This window comes from Acipenser ruthenus, chromosome 11 (assembly GCF_902713425.1).
Source record: "Acipenser ruthenus chromosome 11, fAciRut3.2 maternal haplotype, whole genome shotgun sequence".
In the NCBI taxonomy this organism is placed as follows: domain Eukaryota; kingdom Metazoa; phylum Chordata; class Actinopteri; order Acipenseriformes; family Acipenseridae; genus Acipenser; species Acipenser ruthenus.
The window spans coordinates 37,390,347-37,413,280 of NC_081199.1; the positions used below are offsets into that span (position 1 = coordinate 37,390,347).

Consider the following 22,934-nt stretch of genomic DNA (forward strand, 5'->3'; position numbering starts at 1 on the left):
CTTGAAAGTCTTTTGCCGTATAGCTTACATTTTCTTTTCTAAAGGTTAGAAGCAGGGATTCATTTATTTTACTAAGAGTGCAAGAAATCATTAGACAAAGTAGCAGTCAATACATTATTTGGTACTCCGTGAATGAAAGGATACATACACACTGTGCCAGGCATTAACATTAATGTGATTTAAGAGATCAGGCTGTTGTAGTATGATTTACTGGAACTTAACCAGAATGCTTGATGAAAAGAGAGGAGCTGAAACCAGAGAAATGAGCAAAATGTGGTTCAGTATTTAGAGAAACAGACGTAGAGGGAAAGGATGTGGTTCGATTTACGCAGCTCTATGAGTTTATATCTTACAGTACCGGAAACTGTGACAGGGTATTGAACGTGTAACCATATATGTATATATATAGCAATAAAGGGAAGGGTTGTAGGGTGCATGCTAGACCCAAAAATATTTTGGGTAACTTTAAAATAAAAACATTCCTTGTCACAGCTATACATATAAAAATTAGAGCTAAGTGTGACATACTTACAGACAGACAAACAAATTTCTCTACCTGTATATCACCGGAGTCTGTAACAGTACGATGAATGGTTCTCGAAATATATGGAAACCTCTAAAGCAGAAGTTACAAACTCATGTTTTGATGTGAGCATATCCCCGGGAGTCCTCAAAATTATTATTCTTGCTCCCCTCCCCCCACACCCAATCCTGCAGCTATTTGTCCATCTGTTCAGGTCAGGATGACAAACATATCATGCTAGAATTAGTCAATCACTGCTAGACTGTAACCATGGTTTTTACAGATTATAGGCATAACAATTATATCTAAACGATTGTACATATAGTGTGTAGTATTCAGGTATATTTTTTGGTTTCATGCTGGCTGTGGTCCATAGAAACGTCCCAAACATAGAGGTAGTCTCCACCTTGGACAGGGTAAGATGTGAATTATGTAAATTTAGATCCCCTCATGGTGGGGGGTGGTTCTACCCTTTTATTCAGATACTCATTTCTTATGCATTTCAAACTGTTTAATTGGGCTCTAAAATAAATGGGAACTATCAGTGTTGTGGTATTGCCTCTGGACTGGCACTTAGCCCTAGAACCTAATCCTTTGGCACAGTCCCCCACTTATCTAGTGTAAATTAACCCAAATTACCTTCCTTCAAATTACTTAGCTATGTGCATGCTGGCCTGTTTCTTCATTTTCAGTGGCAGAATCTCTAATGTTGTGTTGTCTGACTCTGGACAACCTGGGTGTTAGACAAGGCTTACTGCTCTACAGTACCATATCTTAACATTCCACCAAAGAAAGGAAAATGTAACAAACTAGTACACATGAACAAAAAACAACAATAACAATATAAACATCAGAAATGTGACTATGTGAACATTTTGATTGCAACCTGTTTTACTGTTATGTAAGGGTTGCAAGACATTTGTGATTTAGGACAACCAATACCTCCACGTCAGGTTGAGCATTGTCTCATTTAACCACACCACATCTATCTTAGCATTTTGGCTCTCTAGAACAGTTTCCATTGAGTCTGTGATAGGGGTATGTTCTATGTGGAATGAATGTTCTTCACAAAGCACTAACATTCACTTTCTCTAAAGCACTAAACAGTGCCAGCTAAAATTGTAATCAACTGTATCCACTGAGCCAAGAAAATGCAAGATTTGTCATGCTGCTCTATGCAATGCTTTTCTGCTATACTGCAATTACTTTGGATAACAGATTTACTACAGTATACACTGAGTTGCACTCCATTTTGCCCTCAGAACAGCCTCAATTCGTCGGGGCATGGACTCTACAAGGTGTCGAAAGCGTTCCACAGGGATGCTGGCCCATGTTAACTCCAATGCTTCCCACAGTTGTGTCAAGTTGGCTGGTAGTGGATCTCTACTCCGAATAGCTTGTTCCATCTCATCCCACAGATGCTTAATTGGATTGAGATCTGGCGACTGGGCAGGCCACTGCAGTAAGCTGAATTCACTGTCACGTTTGTGGAACCATTCCTGGACAATCCTAGCCTTGTGGCATGGGGCATTAGCAGATGGATACACTGCTGGCATGAAGGGATGCACCTGATTGGCAATGATGTTCAGATATCCTGTGGCATTCAAACGTTGCTCCACTTTTATCAAGGGGCTCAATGTGTGCCATGAAAACACACCCCACACCATCACACCACCACCACCAGCCTGCAATGTTGACACGAGGCATGATGGATGCATGTACTCATGTGGTTTTCTCCATACCCTAGTCCTCCCATCAGCGTGTTTTTCCAATCCTCCAGTGTCCAGTGTTTTTGTTCCTTAGTCCACTGCAACCGCAGTTTCTTGTGTTTTGCTGAAAGAAGTGGAACCCTGTTAGGTCGTCGGCTGCCATACCCCATTCATGTCAAGGTACGACGAGTTGTGCATTCTTTTATGGGTCTTTCGGCACCAATGTTGTACTGGATTGTAGCTCGTCTGTTGCTCTGCACAATTCGTGTCAGCCTCCTTTGGCCTCTTTCATCAATGAGCCGTTTTGACCACTGGCCTGCCGTTGGCTGGATGTCATTTGGGTGGTGGACCATCCTTGATACACACGGGAAACTGTTGAGCGTGAAAAACCCAGCAGCGTTGCTGTTCTTGACACACTCAAACCGGTGCGCCTGGCACCTACTACCATACCCCGTTCAAAGGCACTTAAATCTTTTGTCTTGCCCATTTACCCTCTGAATGGCACAAATACAGTACACAATCCACGTCTCAATTGTGTCAAGGCTTAAAAATCCTTCTTTAACCTGTCTCCCCTTCATCTACCCTGATTGAAGTGGATTTAACAGGTTACATCTATAAGGGATCATAGCTTTCACCTGGATTCACCTTGTCAGTCTATTTCATGGAAAGAGCAACTGTTCCTAATGTTTTGTACACTCAGTGTATATTGCAGCATTTGATCTTAATAAAATGTTCCTTTAAATGTATTTGTTTATATACTTGATTCTCTTTTTCTGTTAATATATAATGTGTGATTTGTTGGTTGTTTGCTGTGAACTGTTTTATTGTTGAAAATGAACACTAAATTGTTTTATATAATTTTATTTATATAATTATTTAGAGAAAGGTAGTTTGGATTTACAGAAGATGTGGAGACTAGAATACTGCTATTTTATATTTTGGTAACACACTTGGAACACCACTGTCATACTAAATGGAGTTCTACACAGCTGTGTAGTGCAGTGACTCTCTTAAATGCTGCAAGGACCAGATTAATGAGAGGCGAGATATAAAGTGAAATTAAACTGCATTTTGAAATACCACTTGCGTGCCAATTCAAGGACAAGAAATGACAGAAAGCGGGAACAAGTTTAAACAGGTGGTCTGTCTGCCTTTTGACAACTGTTGTGGAAGCTTAAGTATTCTTTGAAAACCATCTTGATAATCTTCAGGACTTTTAGAACTTTGATTAAAGGTTTATGAATGGATGTAGCGTAGTTTGGAAAAACAATGTAAAGAAGCCAAAGAATTTAAAATGTAACTGACAAGTGATGTTTCATGGCTATGGTTGAGGGTACAATCATTCCACCATGTACTTATTTTATTCATATGTAAAAAGCAGTACTTTTTACATATGCATAGCAGTACAGTACAGTAATAAAAAGGTCAACTAGTGCAAATCTGTTCTTGAGATCTGCTGATGTTTTCATATCTGTGTGCATGTTCACATATTTGTGTTGGTTTGGTGTGACGTTAAGGCCTTAAAAAAACCACAGAGGTTGGACCCTACTGATAGACAAACATTCAAACCTCAACAGTATGCTTGCGTTGAGGTGGAATACAAGCTTCTAGCATCAAACATTATACAAAAGGGGATTTTTCTGGGGAAATTATTAAGTGATATTAATCCTTATCACTCAAATCCCAGTGAACATTTTCATTAAAAATAAATAAACCTTAAAATATGTGAACAAACTGAACCTTGATCTATTGTGACACTACATGCTAACTATACCAACACATCCTAACACTCCCCTTATGAGACCAAACACTTTAAAAAGCTTATACATTAACTAAAACAACTGACATGAAAAGCAAAGTGGACTACCGTAGGCAGCTTAAACCTCAGTTCAACAAAACACTTTTTTTTGCATGAATAAATCAAATCAGAAAACACCTCAACCCCACTTAAAGTGATTTTTTAAAAATATAATCTAAATGTTCATAACATTTAATTTCTTATTTGTTATGCATGTTCTCTATTCGTGTTCCTGCTTAGATTGTCACTTACCTTACTGACTAATAACCAGTACAGTAAACATGAACTTTTTCAACCACTGGGTCTGCTTCTTAAAGATGAATTTTTCAAGTGAGATGGTTTGAAAAATGACCACTAAGAGTATTCAGCAATAATTTCAATGATTTTGTGGAACAAATTTCTATTTACTATCTCACAGTTGCACACACCTAATGGTCATTTCTAAAAACACTTCATTCATAATAGTATATTAAACATAAAAAATTAAATATTATGAAAATGTAACTGGTGAAAAGTACCCCTTTAACATGGAGTCTGGCTTTTTTAAAAGAGGAGATGTTGATCTGTAAGGATGAGGATGTCCATTGGATAATAAGATCATTTTCTGTATCATATGCCTCCCTTGTCCAGAAAAGGTCAAATCTAGACTTTTAATAGTGACCTTTATCAAATATTTAAACTAATTTGCAGCCCATTCCATTACAGCACCTTTCTAATCTTGAATAGGAGTCGTGAATAAATAAACCTGCAGCTCTATTCTTTCCCTTCAGCCTGTTATGGGCTGCTGTGTGGCAATCCACTGCTTTTGGAATTATCACAGGAAGGAAAAAATAGAAGGGCCCATCAGTAAAAAATTGCTAGAGACTGAAAAGACTAAATCATGTTGCTCTAATGGCTCTGAATGGCCACTTTAAAGTTGAGATAAGCAGGCTTGCTTCAGTACACTATACATCACAAAACCACAACAAATTGGACTAATTTGGTAATCATTGCTCTGAGAGATCACAGTACATTGACTGAGGATAATATACACTGTGGGGAAAAGGTTATGCAGCTGAATAATGCATAATAATTGCGAGCTCAGCTTATGTATTTACTAACTCGGGTTTTCATTAAGGAATGCCAAAAGGCTTTTTACTATTTTATGTCATATATAATGTTTAATGCAGTATACTACATATATACTGTATATTATCAATACACTCCATTAAATACTTTACTTGCCTGAGATACATTTCCCCTACAGAGCCTCCTCTTTTAGACATTAATGAGATCCCCACTGGAGTTATCATATTACATTCCTGCAAAAGTACCAGCTTTCAAATGACGCCAGGTCTGAAAGTGCATGGAACAGAACTGCATAACTAACATTTAATGCTCTTTTTAGGGTTGGGTTAATGTTCACTTTGTATGCAATGGACTCTGTTAATTAACAGGTGATAGAATACATTGAAAACAGTGAGCTTGTGGGTTATGTCAAGCATCATTCTATTTTTCTTGATAGCAAATGACTGAAAGTGTCTTAACTAACTTTAATAGAAATAATTTGAATAGCTAGCACAGTTCAATCAGACTGACACAACAATGGTGCATACATGAAGTGTAGGTATTTTTTTTATAGCTTCTGAAACATAATGAGCCATTAATTGAACATGTGTGAAAGAAAACGACTGCTAAGCAGTACACAGCGTGTACAGACAGGGCCGGCGTCAGGGAGGGGTGCAAGGTGTGAACAAACTTTAATGACTAGACATAAAAAATACAGCAGTGCCGTCTACTGCAAAAGACCAATGCCACTATGACGTCACACATGTAAACAACCATTGCATTATGGGATTGACTGGTGGAAATCCGCCACGGTAGTAGTTGTTGTTTTTTACCAAAGCGTTTATTATGAGCAGGGATTACAGACGTTACTATACCGACGTTTACAGCCATTTATAAACATGCCATTTATGCCGTTTACAGCCATTTATAAACTTTCCTATTTACTAAATTCAACTAAAGACGTAGTTCACAGTCTTGTGTTCCTAGTCTTGAACACTCTCTGTCTGTTGCTCAACTCATCTGGGTTTACACAATATACTTGTCAAAACCACTCTTTTGCAGATCTTTTACTCTGAAAATGACAAAGGAACAAATACACAAAATCAGGTCTTTCTTTCACACTATATGAAACTTAAAAAAAAAACTCACTAAGGGCTGAGATACTGTACCAATATAAAGATATATTTACTATATATCCTGTGATACTGTGGTGCACGAGCATTCTGCTAGACACGGAATTAATATACACCTATGAAAAAAACCCAGAAATCGTGAAAATCATGAATTTGAATAAAGTCAGTGAAATCATGGAAATGAAAGTAAAAACACATTTGATTAGGCTGTTCCTTTATCTATCTATCTATTAAAATATAGCAAGCGCTCTGGCAATAGGTCATTGTTAAAGTCATGTGATTGCTCTGTTGGGAGATGTGATCCTAAAGGCGTAATTTCATGACACCGAACAGAAATGAACAGCCTGATTTGGTGAAACCTTTCTACCTTCTTGCCGTGGAACATGTTGTTCGGTCGAACAGCCCGGTTTGAAACCACACAGGTACAGCTATGGCCAAAGGTTTTGCATCACCGACATTTTCTTTTTTTGGATTGAGACAATTAAAGAAAAAAAAAAAAGAATAACATCTTTTAGATGCTTTATTTAATATGTAATGAAAGGAACCACAGAACGATGTCACGAAAGTATACCGGAAGGCCGCATACAGTATTTCATGTTGGATTTCCAGATGTCACATTCTTTTAATTGTCTCACATTCTTTTGTGTGTAATGTTTAATGGAACTGGTGGCAACTTATTGGTCATGTTACGCTTATCTTTGAATGCTAAGGCCAAACATCGCAGCACCTGGTCATGGCGCCAAGTAAACCATCCTTGGCTAAGACCCACCTTACATCCTGTCAAAATGTCCAGTAAATCCTAGCGCTGGCACTGAGCATGTAACATAATGTAAAATAAAATATTAAGTAACAGTTCACTTCAATATACACATTATTACACAAATATACAGTATATTCTTTGGGATTCATTCAAATATGCAATGCACACAATACTGATGCTATATCATTTATTTTCAACCTACACATACATGGATATGATGTATATACTGGTACATGCAGTTAAACATATATAACCAAGATAGACATACACTTTATGATAAATGTTTATTAATTAGTTTTTTTTTTTCTCTTCTGTAATACTTTTTTTCTACAATGTTTTTTCATGGCATACAAACAGGCTTTTGTTCTGACAACAGATATTTTTTTTTAGCCCTGTCTTCCTTGTTGAGTAGCGATAGCCATGCATAATTCCATGGTGTCTATTTACTGCATTCCATTGATTCAAGAGCATATAAACTAGGCCTTGAGCATTGAAAAAAAAAAAAAAAGATTATTTCTCATAGATGTACTGTATGCAGTTCCTGGGGATGGCTAAGAGAAGAACAGCTGAGGCTTTCTTCAGAAGTATTTGTGCTGTCATTTTACTTTTCCAGTTTTCAGAGATAGAAACCACTTTAGTAATTTTATAAAATATTGATCTATTTTGTAGACAGCTAAATCGGGCAGCAGTGTGGAGTAGTGGTTAGGGCTCTCAACTCTTGACCGGAAGGTCGTGGGTTCAATCCCTAGTGGGGGACACTGCTGTACCCTTGCGCAAGGTACTTTACCTAGATTGCTCCAGTAAAAACCCAACTGTACAAATGGGTAATTGTATGTAAAAATAATGTGATATCTGTATAATGTAAAATAATGTATAATGTGATAACTTGTAACAATTGTAAGTCGCCCTGGATAAGGGCGTCTGCTAAGAAATAAATAATAATAACAATTGGAATTGGCTAAGTGCCAGATAGTCAGCTGTAAGATGCTAAATAAAAATACATTTTTTAGGGTCATTTTTATCCCGCTGTCACCACAAATGTCATGAACATGAACACACATGTCTGTGGCAACAGTTATCAGTGTCCATGGCAGTGAATACATCTAACACACACACGCATGTAATTGTATATAACGTCAGTCCTTCACCGCTCGACATGGTGCCGACCCCCGATCATGACTGAAAAATACTACTTTTGTTGGAGATAATACATGTCACTTGACATATTTTTCACGTACAGGTAAAGAGCATGATAAAAATGTAATGCAAACTTCAGTAAAAGGTAAATCCAATGACAGCAGTGGGGTATGGGCTAATGACCTCGGAACAAAACATTTATTTTGAAATAAATAAATCAGTCCTAATGCATATAAAAGAAATGCTTATGGAGTAATATGATCGTTACAGAAGCAGTTGTTAATAAATAAAATGCTGAGGTGGCAATAGGATTAAATGTTGTATTGTACTCACATTTCACCTGTGTTTGGTTTGAATTTCATCCAAAAAGAAATACTGAAAAAAAAAACACACAACCCTTCATCAGAGGATGATTTATTTAAAGGTTAGACTGGTGAAAACCTGTTTAGAATAAGATGATAAAGCACTTGATAATACAAAACAGTATTTAATTAAGAGGTTTTTTAAAAGTAAAAGTGTTTATGTACATGGACAATTTTTTATTTTTTTTACTTCACAGATTTTTTTTCTAGCTCACCTTCACACATTTGTCACATTTTCCAGTAAATGGGGGGGAATTGGGGACTGACAACAGTGGCTTTACCCTCACTGACTGAAAGTACATTTTATCTCAGTTGTTCAGAGACCTAAATTCTATACAACTGTTTTAAGTGTCGCATGAAGTGTACTACTGAGGCACAATTAATAGGCTAATCATATTAAGCTGAGTAAAGCACAAATCATAGAACATTTGTTTTTAACCTACAATTCTTAATCGAGTTTAACGGCAGGAATTGATAAGGAGTTTAAATTGGTTTAAAATTAGCGTTTTGTATGGAGTGAGCTGTGGGCTGTACCGTTTTTATTGCATCAATCTCAAACTAAAAAGTGAAATCATTATCGTCAACAACAACAACAACAACAACAACCACAACAACATAATAACATCGTAGTACTACTATCCACATCACACATTCTCATTGAATTAATCAAAAGCTGGCATATCACACGACAGATCATACAAAGCAGTGACTATCATTTTGCTTGCGATAGGACATTACGCCTATCAATCAGAAACTGTCTTTGAGTGACATTTGAAGCCTCGGTGCCTTCTAAACATGTCCTTTGTGCGATTGGTTGTGTTTCCAGTCCTTCTGGCGGCTGGTGTGGTTTTCCTGCCTTTCGATTTGACGTGCAGTGATGTCAGTCAAGGGTGTTCGCCTGCAGGATTACAGTTTGCTATCAGCGTGGAAGGGGGGGAGAGTAGAAGTGGAGGAGGAGATATAATAAACAAAAACAATCCGTGCTGACCGCCATCTTGAATCTAGTCAGTTTCACTGAATGAGAGAAAAAAAAGACATGAGGAATAAGAAACTGTAACACCGCCAAGGAGACGACAGCTGTAGCGTTCATCAGCTTCCCATTCAAAAACAAAACAACCTCGTATTCAAAGCGTACACTTTTTTGAGTATTTATATTGTGCAGTGTGTTGTCTCAAGAAGAATAAAGTTATTGAGAGTGGAGCTTGAAGCATTAATTTGGACTTGACAAGAAGCCGAGACGAGGCAGCGACAACAGGACTGTGCGTTTTTTTTAATGTTTATCTTCTACCACAACAAAGGAAAACCACCTTTCTCTTTAAAACTACGAACCCTTTGGTTTGCAATTATTGCGATTTTTTTTTTATATATACTCGTAATGTGAAATTGCGGACTTAGCAGAAAGAAGAAACGTTTCCCAGGACAAGGACCACTCGTGACACGGATAAAGTGGATTTTGAAAGTAATCTCTTCCATACATTTATTTACACAAGAAGTGTATCCAGAATTGATGAATATGAATGTGTGTTGTTATTACCTTACCTTTGAATAAAATGTTGATGTTATACGAGTGTCAGAATCCATTAGCAACTCGGGCGATGAAATGCAAATCCTAAAATGCCACCGAACTGTACGGATCTTTTTGATTGCTGCTGGAATTAATTCAAGACAAAAAACAAAATAGAAAAAAAAAACATATTTTTTTGTTTGTTTGTTAATGCAATAAAACATTCACTGAATAAGGTGTGTTGTGGCATATTTTGAACGTTTTTTTTTTTTCTCGGTTGTAGCATCGATTTTGTCTTTTTGTAAACGTTGGATGCAACAAGCTACGATGTTTTCTGCAAACGATTCTATCTAGGTAGTGTACATGTATTTTGAATCTGTGGATTTGTCAACATCTTGTAATTTGAAAGGTGGGATCTTCAACAAGTGTATATCTGAGGATATTTTACAATATGCCCAAAATATGCTAATGCATTCATCCAGCCAAATGACACATGTCTTTTGAGTTCATTTCTGTGCACAGAATCCAGAAGCGGGCCGTTCCTGCAAGGACCTGGGCTTTTGCCAACGTCAACTTATTTGTCAAAATATTTTTTTCTTAGCATTGTTTGGATTTGTGGATTCTAAGCGTGACATTTGCATAAAGAACAGATGTATCCAGTTAAATTGAAATAAAAAAGGCATTGAATGCGGATGGACATCCTTGGCTTTTGAAGGTGATATCATTTTTAGGATTTTAAAACAAGGATTTGTACCAGCTTGAAGATGGGAGCAGCTACAAAACTAGCCTTTGCAGTGTTTCTCATCTCGTGTTCCTCAGGTGGGTGCAGCTTCATTTTTTGCAACATTTGTTTTCTGTTGTGCAGCCCGTACAGCTGTTCATTTATTTCACTGTACAGTTAACAAAGTGACGATCGAATTTATTGGCCGCTTACCAATGGAATGCAACCATCTCTCTCGGGGCTTTGATTTCAGATGGTGTGCAGATAAACCTTGAACGAGTTAAAAATGTTTCGTAAACTGCAATTTTTATACGTCTATTTTTTATGTCTATTAAAAGATAATGTTTGTTTATTTTGTTTACCGGAATTTTTACAATGGCATTTTTTTTTGTTTTTACCAGGAACACCAATCAAATTATGCCAATACAAAACTGCTTAACAGTATTGTGCATATTGCAATAACTGTTAATTAGCCTCAGTGTTCAGTAGAATGCGCTTTGTTTTACATTATGCTGTAAAACAAAATCGATAAAGCTAAATATTTATCTGACCTCAGACTTATGCCACACGGTGTCTTTTACTTCTTTTTTTAAGTTAAATTCTAAAGGCGAAAGCAACATGTAGGCTAAAGAATAAAAGCTGTTACAAAAAGCATAATCTTGACTGAAGGCTTTATTGCAGTAACCCCGTTTTTTAAATTGATTTAATGAAAGTAACATTTCAGGCTAGTAAGAAGCAAAAACAAACATGAGTGTACAATTTTTCGGTGGTCTTTTCTAATTGCATTTTAGGTTTCGGTTTGTGTTAAATGCTGTTTTTATAATTTTCAGAAATGTTGAGCTTCCCTTACGTAAACAACGGCCACACCAGTGTAGTAGCAGTGGTATTGATATGCGTTCCTATTTAAAATACAGCAGTATGCAGTGAAATGGCGAGCACAGGTTAGCCAATAAAAACACTACTTACTGAAGGACGGTGGAGTCTCATGGTAAAAATGTATTTTGATCACACTGACGTTAATGTCTCGTGCAAGTACACAGCGGTGATACGGGACCTTAATGTTAAGCATGCGTGAGCATTTTGACGTCGACTAAATCCCAATGTATATTAAATCACACTGTAATTCAGAGCTAAAAGTATGAGGCAGAAAAAAAGAAAACATGTTAAGACTATCGGGAAATTACTTTGGTAGAAAATAATACAATTTGCTCCTTAATAATGAATTTTTAAAAACTGATTTTATATATATATATATATATATATATATATATATATATATATATATATATAATTTAATTTTGTGATTTTACGTATATAATGAAAACAATGTGATATTCTGAAATGTCACCGAAGAGCTTTTTCATTGTGTTCGACCGATCAGAAAGGCCCCATGATAAACCCTGAAGCATATGCATTAAACATTGAAATGTTATGCTAATGGAGGAAAAAAAAATACTCGATTGTATGATAACAGTATTTTAAATCAGGAGGTATTACAGTACATGGCACTGTATTGGACACTTAAGACACGATATTGTAGTTAACATAAATACCGCAAAATCACAGCGTCATGTAGCCACTGTAGATGTATTGTCTCTACAAGTCTATAAAATTAATGTTTATTTTGTAATAGTTTTGTAATATAAACCCTTGTGTACTACAAAAATAAATAAAATATATTTGTAATCTTTTTGTTTGGGGTACAGTAAGAAATACAGTAATGCACCATTTTTTATAGAAAAATGGTACAGAACATGTACTGTATGTTTAGCATTAGGGTTTTTATTTATTTTTTTAATTACCATACTGGGTTATAGTATTTTAGGGTGCAAACGTGGCACTTGATGCTAACTTACTGTTAAGTGTTTAACGATGATTGACAGTTTTTAGAATTGTGCAGTTTACCCCAGTTTGAGTTGCAAACTGATGTGCTAATCTTGTATATCTTTCTCTTTTAAATCTGCTACTAAATTGGTCAGTCAGGGTTGTCCTTAGAAGTCAAGGCCCAGTACCACTCATCTTTGAGCTGCATTTTGCTCTAGGGTCAAACTCTATTGGAAGGGTGTAGTTAATATCATAAATGGGAGTTGTTTTTATTTAGTTAGTTCATTTAGCAGTATATTTTGATTTATTTTAAACCAAATCTTTAGTATATTTTATATTTAATTAGTTATTCACCAAACCTTGATGTGCAAGATGAAAAAGACTTGATAAAAAGCATATCAGAAGTCAGGCTAAACACAAAATGAATTAACGCATGTTCAAAACTAGGCTTTTTGTTTTGTTTCTGTTATTAGTTTCTAAGTTTATTGTACCCCTTGAGAAAGCACTATTTTAAATGCCAGCTGTACACTGCAGAGCAGTATTCGAAGACACTAAAACTTCATTGAAGCACAATTGTATTATTAAAAAAATATGAACAAGTGTGTTATGCCTTTAAATTGTTCATTAGATATGCCAGTTCTGCTGTTCTGTAAGTTCAATTGGATTGTTTGTAAGAAATGCTAGTGGTACAGTAGTTCTACCCCCTCAAACTCTTGATATCAGTGCGTACTATACACACACTTGGTTTGTGTAAGAAAATTACAATCAAAGAGCACATATTTATGTTTTAAAGAAAAACTGGACGATGAACAATGAATCCTGAAATGTGCCCATCAGGATATTAAAAAAAAAAACAAAAACTTGAGTCCCTCTTAGCCAGGGAAGGTGAATGAAAGTCTAAAGCCAGTTGTCACTATCTTAAAGCTTAGGCCAGGGAGGTTACCACAACATATGTCTTGGCTAAAGTATTGTAACTGTGGTTGAGTAAATCCTCAGGACAATCATCGTAATGCTCCAATTCAGCCAAAGATTTAAAATTCTGTATTATACAAAAATGGTAAATTTTAAACATACAGGGTGCTCAGATTTTAAGGTCAGTTGGACTTTGTATTGCTGCTGTATTGTGGGTAAGCCATTTACTATAGAGCATTGACTACTTTCTGGTTATGGTTGAATAGTGTTTCCCAAATTGGAAAGTGCTGTGAACACAAATGTCACATGTATTTCCATTATAAGCCAACTATGTTGCTGAGAGAGATTTCATAAGGTTTATGGCAGATCTGGAATGCATTAGCTGCAAACTACTGTAAAAGGAATCTAACATTGTATTGTAGCTGTACAATAATGTCTCTCATTTGAGGTATATTCAATTGATCTAAAAAGCAGTGGCTCTAAATACAGACAATTTAAATTTGTGTACCAAGGTTGTAAACATCTTGCAATGCACGCAAGACTCTGTAGTGCTACAGTATTTTCTCAGTCATAACAATCATTTTGAGTTTTTTGAAAGACGCAGTAATTGGATCAATTGAATAGACTACATTATTTTTTTTTGTAATGGTTTCAGTGGTTTCTCTTGATTTTTTTTTTTTTGTACAAAGTTCTGCAAAAAAACAAGAATGCACCTGCTTAATAGGAAGCTGCTCAACTGAAGGCTGTTTAGGTTTTTCCAGGAAAAAAACACCCAAACCTGAGAGCATGCTTTTTATTTTGTATGCATTTCTTTCTTTCTGTCTTTCTTTCTTTATTTTGACTGACCTTATTGTAAAATGAGCTGAAGAGACCTTGAATTATTTGAATGCTTTATGGGAAGGTAGTGTAATGTTTTAAGAGTGTACGGTATTAACATGTTAATGTATAAAATATTTATTTTAAAATATTACTAGATCACACGTCCCTTTGGCATGATTCCTGGTTTTATTTGCAGTACAAGTACAAGTTGATTGACATAGTTGATACAGCCAGCAAATGTACAGTCTTGCAGTAGTTGTGTGTGCAGAGTTGGGATCAATTCATGTTTTTCAATTCCAATTCCTTTTTAAAATCAATTTCCAATTCAAATTCAAATTCCTTTGAATAAATTGGAATTTATATTTTAGAGACCTAATAATTGTTATGATTGTTCATTTCAAAAAGAGCTTTAAACGGACTTTAACATTATAAGTGTAAAACGTTGTCAGGATGTTAACAATGAAAAGAAAATTACAGCAACACGTGAGGTATAAAGCTATGCTTACTCTTTAAATTTAATGCGTTGCCACTGTGAGAAGCTTGTTTTAACAGAATACTGCTAATTGCAATTTAGATCAATGATGTATTGGAATTGGAATTGGGAATTGATTAAAAAAAAATTGAAATGGAATTGGAATTGATCACAACCCTGTTTGTGTGTTTAATTTTGGACTGTTCCTTGAAACATTACTGTAGATGGGTTTTGATGACAATTTGGCTTCCTAAAAGCAGAATACTGCCAAATATGGTGTGTGACAATTCTACAAATGTTCAAAATGTTTTCCACTTGGCAGATGGCTTTGCCATGCATTACTTTTTAGGTAAATAAGAACACTTGTTTGAGTAGCCTACATGATATTGTAACAGCTCTCATCATTGAGAGTCCTATCATGAAGGAGATCTGTATCTGGTCACAGCTACCATCTGTCATAAACTGCTCAATCACATTCTTTAAAGATTTGGTGGTAAAAGATTTCTTTATACAGGAAAGAGTCATGCTTGTCACATGCTATAGAAATCACAGACAAGAGAGCATTAATAATCACATCTATAGACTAGCACCAAACCTGTCTCCACAAGTGATTTTTCTAAATAAAGCCTAGACTGTGGGCTGCATTTAAAAAGAGACATGCCTTCAGTCTACATTTTATGTAAATTTTTGAACAGATCCTGACCTTTTTGTTGGTTGGCTCCAGCCCTTTGGGCAGATGGCAGGGCAGGAAGACCCTGTGCTATTGTGCATTCATCATCATTTGCTTTGATACTTTTGAAAGCCAGAATACTGGGAGTTAGCATAAAAATATAGCTAATTATCTAAAAAAAACACAAAAGTTGAGAAGGAAAGGAATGATTAATGATCCAATGGGGCAGCTACTGTATTTGTATTTAGTGACAACTAAATTAATCATGGCCTAATGCTTTAGTTCAGTGAGCGCTATTACCTTTTCTTTTAATAATATGTTTTAATAAACCTGATGTGTTTTTACTGTAATCTGCAAAATCTATAACTATCCATGACTAATATTTATAGATTTGTCAATTAAAAATCATAAACATGAAAAAATAACTTGTTGAAATGTTTACTATGATTAAATCATCTTACACTTTAGGCATAATGTAATGAAAGTCATCTGACATGTTTTGTTACTGTAGAATTTTTCTCTTAAAAGGAAAGTCAAATTCACTTCATGAGAAAAAAAATAAGCTGCAAGTGTGAGTTTGGAAACCTGCAAGTCTTTAATAAGAAAACTACAGTATTATTAATTAATTATGTGGCTTTATTGCAACAACAAAGATGAACACAAAACATTTACTATAACGTATAATTTTTTTATTAAATTGTACTACACTAACATTATACAGTTGAATGACTGCAGTATGGTCTGGAAACACTGTTTTGTTTCTATGATTGTATCTGGGGAAAACTATGTTGTGGTTCTCATAATATACCGTAGTAGTCCATCCTACAGTAACTTAATATAACCCTTCATCAGTTATTGCAAATTTGTGATTTTGATTGCAAAACCTAATACATAAAACTGTATAAGTCTATTTTGGGAAAGTTGTTGTTTCTCCTTACTTAGTAGTGCCTGTCCCCTCCAACATTCTGTATTACACAAATATACATACAGTTACATAAGCACAGAACAATGGGGACAGGGCTGTGTACTCTACAGTACTGTAATTAAAGTTGTGGTTGAAGTACAGTATGAGGTGGAAAGATCAGTATCATGGTTACATATTAGATCTTCAGGATTTACAACAAAAAGAAATAGAAAACAAATGTCAGCCTCCATAGAGTCAGGAATACATGTTTCTCTGTAAGTGCAAGTCTTGCTGGGTCTGCATTTAATGCCCTACGTTTGCAGTAACTGATAAGCATTTTAAGGGTTCAGCATGGAAGAGGGAGTCTTGGTCTCAGTTCAGCTCCTCCTACATGGCACAAGGCAACCCCAGCTCAACAGAGGAAGCTGGTAGTCAACAAGGTGCAAAAGCAGGAGGAGTGGATGAGGTGTGTAAAGGCCGTTTCCCAGGCCAAGCAGGGAGCATGGATGAGTTGGGAGAGTGTGGAACAACGCAAGATCGGCTGGCAAGACCTATGGACAATGGAACAGAGCAGGATCAATTTCCTCATCAGATCAACATATGATGTTCTCCCATCACCACAGAACCTAAACCTTTGAGTGGGTGAGGATCCCTCATGTCCTTTGTGTTCATCACCTTCAACATTAAGGCACATTTTGACAGGATGTATGGTGGGTCTTAGCCAGGGATGGTTTACTTGGCGCCATGACTAGGTGCTGCGATGTTTGATCCATAAGTTGCCACCCGTTCCATCAAAGAATTGCACACAAAAGACAATATCCCTCTGTCCAGGAGAGCAACCACCAAGAAAAGGTGTTAAAACAAAAGCCTTGCCCAGGACAACTGGAAGCTGCTAGAGACACTTATACATAACAAAAAGGCACGTTGGCCAAAAAGAGACATGGAACACACACGTATCGTGCCAGTATAAACCCAGCATGAATAGCAAGTGTAATGATTTATTTTAGTTTCTCTTTCGCTCACGTTCCGTTCCGCCTCTGAAAACACTCCCCAATCAGCCAAAGCTGCGGGTTTATATACATGTGACCGTCTCCAAATTAGTAATAAATTAATCAATCAATCTGGAGACGGTCACATTCTGAATGGGTTCAGCATGGATGGGGAAGTTTAACCCCATCCATGCTGCAAAAACAACAATAACAAAACATTGTGTTTTATACAAATCAAACAATACATTTTAAATAATAAGACAGCAAATACAAAATAATACACACACACACACAGGTGGGGTGTACCCCATCACAGGGTGTTTTCAAGTAAAAAAAAAAATTAACGGTTTCACCCCCATGCTTACAATGCAAAGAACTCTGGAAGCAGGCCATAGATTTGTTCCAGTTTTACTCAGCATATTTTCTCTCTAAATAATAAATGTGAAGTAAAGCTCATAGGGGAGTGGAACTGAATCTGATTATGGGTGAATCGATCCACATGTTAATGTGTGTTCCAGCTTCTGAACCCAGTCTAACATTTCACAGTGAGTTTTAAGAAGAGAGCAAGGTAAAGCACAATATGATACTGTATACTGTATTCTTAATTGTAATTTTTATCAGATGCTCTTACAGTATTTTGAGCATTTACAGTATCTATTTGTTTTGTAGAGATGATATGTCAGGAACCTTGGCATTAACTGAATCTTGGCTCAAACTGCTCCTTTACAGTAGCAGTCATGTAGGTCACATGCTTCAGCTTTGTAGACTGGTTAAAGTGGCTACTGAGGTGGGCGTGGGGATTTGCAAAGTAGGTTTAACAGCAAGGATTCTGTTTTCCTGGAGAGCATGGGGTTGCATTTTCGGTCTCCAGGGACCGTATTATGAGGACCAAAACTGTACAGTAGTTGCTGCCTGCGTGAGAGAGTTTATAATGGTACTTCCTCTTTGTTTATAGAAGCTGGCTCCAACTCTGAATCTGTTTACACTAACATAGATTTTGCCACTGAGTTATTTTCATCAGTGTGCAACTTCCTTTGTGGTTGCTAAAGCTTAATACATAGACCTAGAACTGTGTTGCTGTTGCCATCAAAAAGTGATTACAATCTAGTGTAATACAGCCTGCTGCTTTTGTCAAAACTGTGGCAGCCATACTGTTCTTCACCTGACAGGCATGATTTTGTAAACAATTTGACAATTTCAAAATGTATGGAAAAAGCCAACACAGGTAAGGTCTTTTTCTTGTGTATTCAACAGTGCAGTATATTAAACTGTTGTATTTTCCACTAGAGCAGGCAGCACACTTTGAGTGCTTCAAATGAAATATTGTTTAAAATTGGAGTGATTGAGTATGTTTATCTTGTGGTTGTGTTACAAAATGTGAACAATACTGGTGAAGGGTTTTATTGTACTGTGATAATACTCTATACAACAGTATTGTACCTTACAAGATTTCACATACTGTGTTGTTTACCATAGCAATGTATCATAAGCATTGGCAGTTGTAAAATATATTTTGCAAACAGTTATTAATTTGTTTAATTTATATTAGGCTTTCAAATTTCAAAACATTATGAAAAATCACCACACCTGTACAGTATGCGCTGGAAAATGATGTTAGACAACAGATCATGTTTTCAAACAAATTCAGTTTGAAGCATGCAACAAAACCTTTTGCAATCTCATTCTAGTATAGTACTGTATGGTGTGAAATGACAGTATACTGTACATGCAGGTTTTATGGCACTGCTCCATATTGTAAAGGTGCAGATGCTTCCATAGCCCCCCCCCCCAAATCCAGTAACCAGTAACCTTTCAGTACCTGTTTGTTACTGTCTTTTACAAATAATAGTATTTTTTTTTTTGTATGGTGTACAGTACTTGTCATAAACTATGACAATACATTTTAGTGAAAGTTTCCTAATGTACAGGAGTCCCAGAAGAAAGGACTAAGTGTGATTAGTGTGCCTTGTAGATGTTGTTTTATATGCTACAGAGGCTTCCTAAAGTAGACTCCAGTCTAGACAGTGTGGCTGCGCTCTACTCCTGGTTTGATCCTTGATTAAAACTGGTCATCGTACATTTATCATGTTCTTGTTTTAAGTCTCACAAAACTTTTAACTTTGGTCTGTTTTTTGTGTGCTCATATGTTTTATTTATTTTTTCCATTTTTGTATTTCAAGTGTTTTGGGCAGCAAAAAATAAAAGACTTAGTTATTGATTGGATGAACTTGGATGAAACTAATATAAATGGAGACTGATGGACTGCTAAACATTCCACCACTGATTAAAGTATCAGTTTCCATTCCAGCGTTCTATTGTTAGAATGCATTGAGGGAAAATGTCCTAAAGATGAAGTTGGACACAGTAATAAACTACAGTAAGTGGAACAAAATTAAGCCCGCCGCACACAGCCCGACTCAAGCCATCCTGACTCATCTCATCTGAGTTTGCACAGATTCTGCGATCAGTTGTGCTCAGTTTTGGTTTGACGTCACAATTGAGTTTTACCCGACTGGGTGTCGCACACTGCTAAGACTGAATTAGACTGACCACAAATAGATCCTGGTGATTACTATGTATGCAGATTTAATAATACTGCCCTGTACACATTTTTTTATTAACTTAGCCAAACATAGCGACCCTCATATTATGCATGGCATCGTATGCTGATTAGACGGCGTAGACAGCACCGCGAGGCAACCAAAAGAAGTGCTTCGCCTATTAATTAATTGACTTTTTGTATAGTTTGTCTACTACACTTTAGCCTGTGGTAAATAAAATCCAACCTGTTGATTTTTATTTGACTTTGGCATTTTTTTCTCAGCGTGTGGATCTAGGGGCTTGTGATATGTGACCTATTGGAGATCGACACACCGGTTACTTCTGTTTTAGCGCAGTAAGAAAATATAGGCTGCCAGTAGATTGATAATAAAAAGGTAAATTGATAATTTACCTTTGATTAGTACGCCTAAAAAAAACTATTCAAATGTGCAAATATCTGGTATTTTTTAATTAGGGACACTCGGAGCAATTCAAGACTAATGTATTTTTACCTATGGAACTAAAGCTGTCAATATTCCGCCATCTTGTATGACAAGTTGCATGACAAGCTACGTCACTTAAATCTGCTTCACCATTGGTTGACACCCTTATGAGTAATCGGTCTCAGTCAGTCTTGGTCGGCAACTGCCGCACACAGACAGACTGATGACATCTGAACGGAACTGCGTCTGAAAAAGATTCAACGTGTTCAATCTTCAAATCTGAAGACATCCCGACTGAAATCTGCATAATCTTGGTTTTAAGGGCATGCACACTGCTACGATTCATCCAGACTGTGTACAGCCAGTTGAGATGAGATGAGTCGAGTCGGGCTGCGTGCGGCGGGCTTTAGTCTCCTGGTTTTAGGTCTCACAAAGCTTGCCAATTCAATAACTGTTCATTGTTTGTTTCCACAAGCCTTACCACTGTAAAGTACAGTGTAAAAACACCCAATGAGCAAGCTTAGGTAAGACTGGGGCTCTTTCTCTCCCCTTTAAGTTTTAACCAACGTTTAGCAATCTGTTTTCTTAGACCGTATTAGGACCAGCAGTTTTATCACTGCCCCTCCTTTTCTTCTTTTGAAGATCTTTTGGTTCTTTGTTTGTATTTTATACTTTGGCTTGTAGGCCTAGTATTTCAAAGACGATGCTGTACATGAAAAGTTGGCTGCTTGAAGTACTGTACATGGGATACTTTGGAAAAGAGCAGTGGTGCTCTTTATCATTTCTAGAGAGCAGGCCTGAGGAGAATCTCTACATTCAACTGTGTGGGATTCTCACTGGATTTTTTTTTTTTTTTCATTTGCTTCAAGCCCGTAATCTCTACCTCTTATAAATTTTTAGTTCCTTAATATACTGTATCCGCCAATCAACCTATAGGCCTAGATATTGTATATTTGTGTGTGTTTACAAATAAGCAAATCATACTCTGTAAAAGTTTAACATTATTCAAAGCTGTCCAGGCACTGGGTTTCTTGTTAGACCTATCTGAGACAAGTAAACTTGTTCTGTTATATAAATTGTATTAGTTTACTTTTAAAGAACTGACAGCAATGACAAATCCTATTGTATAAAACTCCACTACAGTATGGCAGGATGGTAAGGGAAATAAATCCCTGATGCACTTTCTGTCATAGCAGATTCATTCAAATTTACAGAGACATCAGTTAGCAGCATCGGACATTATTTTTTCTTTGAAAACAAATGCCTTGTCAATTTCAGTTGGCAGTAATGTTCTGTACGGGTGTAGATTGTGATTAATTTCCTTAACCTTTGAACTTTAATAATAAACCTGTTTCAAATATTAAAATGTTACTGAGTACTGTTTGCCAACTTTCTCTTTGTGTACTGGAAAAGATATGTGTGCAGCATGTGTGTACAGTACTGTACAGTATATGGAAAAGGCTTAATACATATTGAATATGTGTTCAAGACACCAGTTTTTGTTTTTATACCTATTAAAGACAACATTTTCAAGCCCATGAACACTGTACTGTAGGGATAACCAGATAGCTTTCCTTAATGTTGTTAATAATTGTAGATTAATATATAATAAAAAATGTGCATCATACTTTTTTCCTTTATATGGTTAATTAGGATTTCTGTAGGAAGCCTTACGATACATTGTTTATTGTAATGCAGTGTGAGTTCTAATGAGCCTGGAGGTGACATTGTACAGTACAGTACAGTAGCTATATCCAGTGACCTCCTGATCTATTGTGTTCCTGCAGCAGCATCTTTCACTCACAATATGTTTTAAAATGGCTTGCAGAGCTTCACAAATATCTTTGTAAATTGTGCAGTGTATCCAAGCTGCAACCCTTTCTGAATATGACTTGGGCAATGTCTGAATTTCATTTATTAAAGATAGATGTTTACTGAACAGACTGTAATATACAGTAGGATATACACATGATGTGATGAAGAAAAGGAAAACAAAACAGTGAAACAGAATAGGCCCTGCATGTCTGTCTATGTTGTTGGGCATGGATTTATTTTCTACAGTAAATTTCTTCCTGTAAGTTAGATACTGACAGAGCCATTTATCAATGATTGGCAGTGCAGGAAATACAAATAAAGTGAATAGAGCCAGGGTATGAAACTGAGGATTCTTGAGTGGAACATGCAGATGGTGAGTTCTTGCAATAAATATTGTTGTATTTGAGTTCAGAAACTAAGTGCGAGTGACTCATAGCGTACAAATAAATTAAACTACAACGGCTGATTAATGGTGACAGGGACAATAAAATACTAAATTTGTAACTGCAGGGTAGAGTAAAAGAATGCGGTGTTGACAAAAAAAGTAGGGCATATGAATTATTTATTTATTGAATTATATATTATATATATATTTTTTGCTAAAATATTTTGGCAGCACATTTCATATTTAATCTTGAAAGAAAGTGTTGCATTGATACAAAATATGATAGAACTACAGTATAGTAGAATACATCCACAAGAACGTGATGCGCACAGTCCAGTATCATTTTACAGCAATGGCCATTACCAATAATCATTTAGTCATCAAGTGTACAATACTGTACTTGTAATAATTAGTTTTGTTGTGTTTATAAACCGATTTCTTTATAGAGATACTGTAAGTAGTATAC

At 36.2% G+C, this 22,934-nt stretch overlaps 1 protein-coding gene across 2 annotated transcripts in view; it reads left to right on the plus strand.

The window, feature by feature from the left end:
• Nucleotides 1-9,468: 9,468 nt before the first annotated feature.
• The window catches only part of LOC117427134 (activin receptor type-2A), a 46,526-nt gene continuing 33,060 nt past the window's right edge, over nt 9,469-22,934 (plus strand). The window contains exon 1 of one of the 2 annotated variants that reach the window (XM_059033842.1): nt 9,469-10,792. In XM_059033842.1, coding sequence (XP_058889825.1) covers nt 10,738-10,792 — 55 coding nt within the window. In that variant the 5' untranslated portion in view covers nt 9,469-10,737. The remainder of the gene's footprint in view (nt 10,793-22,934) is intronic. The other variant, XM_034045532.3, reaches the window with a different exon arrangement.